General features: G+C 23.1%; 1 protein-coding gene across 1 annotated transcript; it reads left to right on the forward strand.

Moving 5' to 3' along the window:
• Positions 1 to 393: 393 nt before the first annotated feature.
• On the forward strand, positions 394 to 7,138 carry LOC112595848 (SET and MYND domain-containing protein 4-like). Its single transcript, XM_025341229.1, has 12 exons — positions 394 to 887; positions 975 to 1,206; positions 1,270 to 1,477; positions 1,560 to 1,728; positions 2,573 to 2,731; positions 2,808 to 3,048; positions 3,278 to 3,549; positions 3,609 to 3,682; positions 3,740 to 4,021; positions 5,941 to 6,087; positions 6,462 to 6,606; positions 6,941 to 7,138. The coding sequence occupies exons 1-12, from the start codon at positions 742 to 744 to the stop codon at positions 7,095 to 7,097; spliced, it is 2,232 nt and encodes a 743-aa protein (XP_025197014.1). The 5' UTR covers positions 394 to 741; the 3' UTR covers positions 7,098 to 7,138.
• The last annotated feature ends 2,551 nt before the right edge of the window (positions 7,139 to 9,689 follow it).

Below are 9,689 nucleotides of genomic sequence, written 5' to 3' on the forward strand. Positions count from 1 at the left end.
TTCTGAGTTTTAAACACTCCAGGCTCATGACGACATAATTTGGTTGTCACTTGTCATGGTTTTTGAACCTCTACGGTGAACATAAAGTGTCGAAGTGGCCAATTCTTCTTTTTCTTTCCAATTAATTTTATTTAGTTCTTTGTATTAAATAGTTTTAGTCTTAACCTTGAAATTTAGTGAAAACAATTTTTAATTTGTCACTTATATTTTCCATTAACAATTAATATTTTAAAATTTAAATAAAAGTTTTAAGATATTATAACTGATTTAATGATAAGGAATTGTCGTGATTATGTGCTGATAATATGTAACTGAAAATGTACCGATAGGCGATAAGAGGCCATACAGATTACAGTTATATATTATTTACTTCAAAAGTCTAGATATTTGTGTAATCTGTAGACCGGCTTGTAATATATAAGATAATACCTATCTTAAACCATGGTTGCGCACAGAATTCGGTATTATGTGATTTAGTGGTTGTAGTAGTTAAAAAATTGTAAATTTGATGACATTTTTTGGAAATTAAAAAAAAAGTTAAAATTTTTAGTGACATCAACGAAAATACTAAATAGGTATTCACGGTTCTATTGTAGGGCTATTGAATACAGGAGTTTGTTGTGAATTGAGAATATTTGATTTCTGAACGACTGAAATCTGAAGAACACTTATAATTTACTAGTCCACTATTAGTGTACCTACTAGACAAGCATATAATTTTTGACTGATCATAGATTAAAAATGATGCCTGTAAACACGTTTATTCGATGGGAAAATTTAATGGACATTTTAACCCATTATGGTGTAAATAATGGTTTTATGGAAACATTTAAGCATACTGCCAATAATGAAAAAATAAATCTCTGTATGCAAAATCAATTTATCAGGTAGGTACATCATTTCTTATTTACAACTGTTTTATTATAACATCATTGTATTTTATTGACTCTGTGGTATTAATGTCCATATCATAGAAGTTGTCTAGAAAAATGGTTGGATGATTCAAAGTTTAATGAAAGTCTAAAAAACTTGACTAAATCTAATGAAACTCGGCTAGCGGGTAATGAAGAATTCAAAATGAATCGGCTAGAGTTGTGTTGTAAACTTTACACCAAAGCGGCTCAATTTGCACCGTGTAAAAGTATAGAATTAGCATTAGCGTTTTCTAACCGTTCAGCTATGTATCTGAGGTTAAACAAATATCAAGTATAGTTTATTTAAAATTTAATTTAAAAAATAAAATATTATATAAGTTTAATATTATTCTAGGAGTGTTTAAAAGATATCGATGCCGCTCTAAATATATTGGAAAATTTAGATATTAATGAAAAAGAAGTTCATAAAGGTCAATTAATTATAAAATTGTTAAAACGTAAAATTGAATGTTTAATGACTTTGAAGCAATATGAAAGTGCTAAAACTAACTGGGAAAATATATTAGAATTATCAAAAAATATTTATAAAATACCATTAGAAGGTAATACATATAAAAAAATATTTTATGATACATACATTATTTATTATTATTATTATTATTGATGTATTAATATTTAATATAGATCAATTTATCAAAAAGTGCAAAATTTTGTTGGATTATGATAAAAATGATTCTAATAAAATAGATATTGTTAAAAATGTTGATGAAATGCTTACTGAAGATCTAATTAAAAAAAAACTGGATAAAAATAAAATAACTCTTCCATTCACATCTTCCAAATTACAGCTATGGTAATTATGGTAATTATTAACTATGTATTTATAAATATTTTAGCTAAGTAAGTATATTCTAGATACCCCATTGAATAATGCAAGTACTTATTTATGACATTTATAATTTGTACTATATCACAGTATAAATAAAAATGTAATGTTTATAAGTTTGTATGCTTAAGAGCAGTATTTCTCAGCCGGGGGTCACAATCCTCCTAGGAAGTAGCGGAACCTATACGCACTTAAAAAAGCGGTCCTCTAAGTAGGATATTTAAAATAAAATAGTAGTACCTGGGTAGTATATGCTTTAGTTTGCAAAGTAAACCTGCATACCACACCCTGTCAAACACCTGGGGGACATCAAGGAAGGCACCAGTACAGTAAAGTTTCTCTTTTAGTGAGAATGCTATTTTATCAACCAGTCTATATATTTGATGTATGGTAGAATGAATATTATGAAATCCAAGATAACTATTTATTTACATGATAACTATTGAGTACTTAGCACTTATATGTTATTATGTATTGTATATTATATTATTTCAAGAATATTGGTCAATCATTATCTAGTGGTTGGTTTGACCACCTGTTTAACTTATATTATACTATTTATAAAATTAAATAAATAATAATGATTGAACTAGCATTTTAATTCACACTAATTAAATACTATAAATACTAATGTATTTTTGTATGCATGAATTAACTTATTATTTTAATAAATTGTAGTTAATTTATACTTTAAGAACCTAAAATCATTTTATCGCTGTTTACAAGTGAATTTAAGTTTAACAATTTTATTGAAAATTATTGACAGATATTAAAATTATATTTATTTATTGAAGTTTAAATGTTATTTCAGTTATACAGAAGCTAAAGGAAGACATTTCGTTGCTTCAGCAAAAATAGAATATGGGGAACTTTTAATATTTGAAAATCCGTTTGCATTTGTGTTACTACCAGAATATTATAATTCATTTTGTTATAACTGTTGTGCACCGTTAAAATATTATTCTATACCGTAAGTGATATTACATTTTTATCACATTTTGTTTACATATAAATTATTATGAGAAGTAAATAAACTTATTTTTTAGATGTGATAATTGTTGCACTATTTTGTTTTGTGATAATAAATGTCTTCAAGAAGCAAGTAACTCATATCATCGTTGGGAATGTAAACAGGGAACATCAATTTTTAAATGTATTGGCATTGCCCATCTTGCATTACGCTTAACATTAGAAACTTCTCAAGGAAACCGCAATAATGATCAAATTTATATTTTATTAACACATATTGATGATTTTAAATCATTAGAATTATACCAATACAGTCTGGTAATTTTTCTATTTTACAAAAATTTAATATATTTTCATTATTAATATGATCGATTATTAAAATTATTTATAATTCTGATAACTATAATATTATGATTTAAAAATTAAAAGTAATAGTTATTATTAAAAATATTGTAATTTTTTTTTTTATTAATTAGTCCACTGAAACTAAATTAAGTCAACATTTTATAGAAACAGAAATATATCATTTATAATTTGGTTATTTTAGACTGCCACCCTTTTGCTAATATACTTGCAAAAAAAAACCAATTTCTTTGAAAAACATCCAAATCTTAAGATGAGTTCAGTGGGCAACGAATTACTACACCATATGACAAGATTAGTGTGTAATGGAAATGCTATTTCAACGCATATGATGTCAGATCATGAATCAGGATCTTTTACTTCAATTATTGATGAATCGCAACCACGTATTGGAACTGCTATTTTTCCTACATCAAGCTTATTAAATCATTCATGCGACCCTAATATATTTTCAAGGTAAACTCATTGACTTGACTTTTAATTCAATAATTTTTAAATTTGTATAAACTTTCCAGTAATATGCTGAAGTATGTCGTCATTAAAGCTTCGCGAGACATAAACAAAGGAGAAGAAATTACTAATTGCTATGGTGAATATACTATAACAATAATAATAATATTCTTGATTATAATTTTGAAAATTTTAGGACCTAACTTTCGACGCATGCGATTAGTCAACAGACAAGTTTCATTGAAAGAACAATATCATTTTGATTGTAAATGTTGTATTTGCATGGATCCACAAAAAGATGATATGTTTTTTAAAATAATCGAGGGACTAGTATGTTTATCTTGTAACAATGAAATTTCAGCAACTTTGTCAGATTTAGATGTGAAAGACAGTGTTTATTGTGATTTGTGCCGTAAACAATTTAGAACAATAGATTTTAAGAAACGATTACTTAAAGCCGACAAAACTTATAATAAAGGTAAAAGTAATGGCACAAAATTAATATAAATTAGTAATTACTTTTTACAGTTTATTTATTTATACATAAATTTTAATATTCACTTAACTATTTAATTCAATTTTTTAATCTGAGTGTAGTTAAATAATAATAGATTATACCATAGAGCAAATAACACTAAATAGGCAACGCCAATGCATTCATTAATCACTCATTATTTTTATTTTTATTTTATTTAGTAGTGACACACATAGGCAGGAAACGAGTGGATACTTATTTCTCACCTCTTAACTCCATGCACCATTAGTAAGATAAATTCAAATTAATATAATAAGTGATGAGTGAGTGATTTGGTGTTGTATATTTTGTAAATAGTCTTATGAGGATACTTTTAAATAATACATTAATATCATTGATTGAAACATACATATATACATAAATATTTAATTATATTCTCAAATTCTGCATAAATTATAAATACAAACAGTGTATGCTCTTAATATCCCAGGTCTTCAAATATATCCACTAAAATTATCTTTAATTTAAAATAATTTTATATTTAATTACAATTTTGAGTTAGATACACATATTATATTCCTAATAGTATGTTTTGAATTATAAGATATTATGATAAATATAAATATTTATCATGTATTATATTATAGTGAGTTTATTAAAAACTAGAATAACACTTAAAAATTATTTATGAAATGTATGTTTCTAAATAACAAATTTTGAATTATAAAAATCAGTAAAAATATAAATGAAATAATAAACACACAGCTGTCTTAAAAAAAATAAAAACCGTTTATGTTTATAAATATTTTTATGGATTTACATACCACCTATCTGATTCTTTAATAACACTTACATTTACAATTTATAGTAGGTAAATACAGCATTCCAAATACATTTATTTTAGGGATTTAGTTAGAAAAGTATCTGTGATTTATAAGTAGACTTTACCTCCTTGGCTATTTACCAAAGTTAAATTTGACATTTTTTGTTTTTAAATTTTGATTTAATAATAATCGATTAGAAAAATGATTACTAAAACAGCCATACAGTACAATGTATAATCCATATACTACAACTTTTATATCAATCAATCAAAAATGGTTAACGTCCTTCAGAATTTTATCCATCAAAGTTGTTAGGTATTATTCTTATTATTACCATAATAATATATAACAAAAAAAATTATACCTATTTAAATTAAATTTTCAAAACTATATTGTGTAAATGTTTTTGATGATAAGTTTAAATTTGGATTTATGAATAATAAGATTTTTATAATAAATTGGATTGGAGCCATTTAGAGGCATGGTATTATTCAATATTTTAAATATTCATATTTTTAAAAATGGGTTATTTATATTAGAATATTTTGAAAATGAACTGATACAAAAAGAAATATCTGAAATCATAAAAAATAGTGTGTTATACATTATACATGATATATTAATATTATTTTAGCGAGCATAATAGAATGAAGATTAAAAATATTTGTTAATATTAAAATTATTTTGAATTAGATTTAGATCTTATTAATGTATGATGATAATTTTACATACATTGTGTTAAAGAACAAATGACCGAATTTTTTAAAATTTTACTAGATTTTGTTTGATTATAATTGGTATATAATCACTTTTTATCATCAATTCCATTCAAAATGTACACCTATTTCTTTATTGCTTTACTTTTTCTATTAGATACTAGATTTTTTATTTTTTATCAAAATAAGAATTTTATAAATCATAGATATACTGTTATTTACATTTATAAATAAAATAATATGAATTATGGTATATGCTGAAGGCTAATTTTTGAATAAAGTTGTTCTAACCGTTGAGAACTCATTATTAAAAAAAGAAAGTCCAATTTTATAACATTTTATATTGATTTTAATTATTCCTTTTTTTTTTCTTTTTTATCAGGAATGAAATTACTTGAAGCAAGTAATATTTTAAAAGCAAAAAATGTTATTTCTGAAAGCTTAAGACTTTATACTCTCGTTTTAAACCAAAAAAACTCAAATATTACTAAATGTGAAGATAGTTTAGCAAAATGTTTTGCTTTAGCTGGTAAGATAATTCTATAATTCTATAATAGTGTAATACAAATTATGATTATTACAAAAATGTACTAAAGAAATATTTAGTTGCTACATTTCTGATTACTATTCAAAAATGTTATGTACATATTCATTGCTTTTCAACCATCTATTTAAAATGTACCTATTTTATTATAAACATAACAACTAACATTTTACATCAACAAACCTATTATCATATTGTTTAAAGATGAGTTTTTTATGATTATTGATCTTCAAAAGTAAAATGTTTTTATTAATAATGTTATTTTTTATTTTTTTGCATGTATATTTATTTTTCATTTTATTTTACTGATGCCTAATTAAATTTTTTTCCTCATTAATTTTTTTGTTATGTAATTAAAGGAGATTTCGAGAATTGTTATATGTATTTGGATAGAAGTTTTAATGCAATAGAAGATCGCTTTGGCAAAAATAGTTTAGAAGTTGCTTATGAATTGGATAAAATGTCAGATATAATGGTCAACAACTTAGACATGAGAAATAACCGGTAATTAATGTAGCGTGTTAATATTTCCATTTATTTATATTTAAGAATTTGGGATGATTCTGATTATAAAAATTATGTGTCATTAATATTATATTTTTATATTTCCATTCATTGTTCCATTATAACTAATTTTGTTTATTATTAAAATACATTTTTTTATGTATTGAATTTGAATATTAGATGAATAAATCAAGCCATAATTATTTGTATTTTTAAATTTATACCAGTAATATATTACATATATATATTATATATATATATATGTTTCTTTTACACAAAAATTAATGCAGTTCTTGAATGTTAATTATTTTTACTATAGTATCACTTTTTATAGGAATTTAATTCACAAAGCATTAAGATATGTCCAGAGATCGATGGAAATATTTCATGCCAATTTGTCTGCCTGGGATATTCCATATAATGAATCTGGTATAGCAAATATCAAGTATAAAGAAAATATATTGTTACAATTCTTGGAAGGTAGGTTTTGAAATCTATCTCAAATCTAAGTGTTGAAAATTGTTTACTTTAATTAAATTGTAATTAATATATATTTGTAGAATTTAATTTATTGTTTATTATTTCATAATTTATGTAAAATAATGTACATAATAAATAATTTTAATTATATTATTCATAATTATACATAGGTATTAAGAAATAAGAATTATTTTAAGTTTATATATATTTTATGTACTAGATTATTTGCTACCTTTTTACTTCTTAGTTCTTATTTATTTGAAGCTTTACTGTAATTAAATAAATTTGTTTATTATTTTTATCAATAAATTTGTTTTATGATATTTTATTAGGTATTCAAAAACCTATGTCTATAATCTCATTATGCTAGTAAGAGTCTGATATTATACAATATTTGAATAGAAACAATTTGTACAATTTTCTTATCAAGTCACTGAGATAAAAAATTATTTACTACAACATAGTGTAGATCATGTAATAGGGCAAGTAACCAATTAGTTATATGAACTTATAATATATCATATATTATTATTATTATTATTATTATGTATTAAAAAGTATTGATTCTAGTTTCTTACAAGTCTGTGTAGACATGAAGGTTCATAAAAAAATGAAGTTACAAATAAAATATAAATTAGAGGGGTTAATATTTGAGTTGTTTTGTTTGAAATTTGTTTTAATAAATCTTAGCAAGTTTGGTTACAGTATTAATTTTTAAATCTTTATGTAAAGCTTGATCAATTATATACCAGAGAGCACCATTAATTATACGTAGAATTATACTTGAAAACAATTATAAGAAGGTTTAGCTAGCCCCAGACGTTTATTACTTAGAACCAGAAGCTCGGGGTATCTAATAATGGTATTGTATATAAGTCATTTAAACTTCAGATTAAGTTTAAATTTTAAGAGGGAGCTAAAGACATTTAGTTATTTACCATTTTTAATTTATTTTTGGTGCGAGCGATAGGTCAGATGTTTGTGTAACATACCGAGGTATTTTTTTAAAAAAAATGTACGAAATAAATTAAATATAATCTATTAAAAACCACTACTGACTTAACTTTAACAAGTTAAAAAAGATGACTAACACATTCGACTTTAAATTATTGTTGAAGAGGGAATTTAAAAGTTAGTTGAAAGAAAAAACATCTAATATTAAATTTAGTATGATTTTTATTAGATATGCTATATTATAATTGTATTTTTTATTGACACCTTATGTCTTTATATTCTATTGAGTCTATTGAATCAATATTATTTATCAAGTCTTTCAGATTTCAGAGTATAAACGTATAGTTACCAATTAGAAAACAAGCAAAATCAATTTTTGTTTTTCAATTAGTTTATTCATTGTAGCATCAACTATTTTGGCAAAATTATAATTATAATTTTTTTTTTTTTGTACTTATTAGTAATAAAAAGTTTAAAAAAAGACGCACTGGCACTGTGGATAAGCCCTTAAGCTAACACTAAATTAATAATATAACACTCATTATGCCTAAATAATACACAAGTAAGTACTAAATAGGCATTTTTTAATAATTGTATTACTATGTTTTTTTTTTATTACTATGTTTTTTTTTTATTACTATGTTTTTTTTTTAATTACCTTGTTGCAATTTTATTTTCTTCTTTATTAGTACTAAAGAAATGATAATTAATTATCAGTTACCTAGTATTATATTATTATGTACTGTGCTTCCAATGATGTAACCTGAAATTAAAATATTTATAGAAATAATTTTCATAGAACTACTCCCTCTTTCTTTAGTTGATTACTTGAATACTAGCACAAAATAACTATTCTATACATTAATTATACTATGGATATAGTCTTTGCATATGCAAACAAATTAATGTTTTATAAACTTATTTTTTTTTTAAATAATGAACACAAGTCAGAATTGCATTAGCACCTACCAATGTAGTGAAAAAATATTCCTATCCATGTTGTTACTAAACTATTTTTAATTTAATATATGTGTGGTTAACCTTAATATAAATTATTTTATCGCCATTATCAACATAATATATTAAAACATAGTAAAAATATATTTATTTTTAAAATATAAGTGAAATTTTTATTGTTTGTTAATGAAATAATAATTTATCTTATAGACAAATAGAAACTTACAATTAATTGAATAATTATATCTATGAACAAAGTATGACTACTTAGTGAATATTCAGTACACAAATATATCTCAGTAATAATATTTCAACTAAACATATTTTTTATATTAAAATATGGAACATAATTCTATGGGGGAAATAATAAATATTTTAAGATAAAAGCTTAACAATGTATTAGTTTATGAAGTATTATATAATTATACTGAAATAAATGAGGAAGAAAGAAATAAGGAATAGACAAAATTACAAATTTATTATTAATGTTGTTTTATTTATTTATTATATACTACCACACCATTGTGGCAGCTATAATTTTAACACGTGAACATAAATCCAAAATGTGTTTAACACTTTAACTGTAATATGTATAACATTTGAATTTTATAAAAAACAAAAATTTAGTATAATTTTTATAACAAATCAATGATTATTTTAAAAAATCTGGTATACTGTGATTAGAAAAAAAT

Source organism: Melanaphis sacchari, unplaced genomic scaffold (assembly GCF_002803265.2).
Source record: "Melanaphis sacchari strain LSU unplaced genomic scaffold, SCAv2.0 Contig2_pilon_pilon, whole genome shotgun sequence".
NCBI classification, from domain to species: domain Eukaryota; kingdom Metazoa; phylum Arthropoda; class Insecta; order Hemiptera; family Aphididae; genus Melanaphis; species Melanaphis sacchari.

Excerpts from the sequence above, each read along its gene's own strand:
- LOC112595848 (XM_025341229.1), top strand. The coding sequence starts at position 742 with ATGATGCCTGTAAACACGTTTATTCGATGGGAAAATTTAATGGACATT. Across the intron at positions 1,207-1,269 it reads TGAGGTTAAACAAATATCAA|GAGTGTTTAAAAGATATCGA; the intron begins GTATAGTTTATT and ends ATATTATTCTAG. Across the intron at positions 1,478-1,559 it reads TTATAAAATACCATTAGAAG|ATCAATTTATCAAAAAGTGC; the intron begins GTAATACATATA and ends TATTTAATATAG.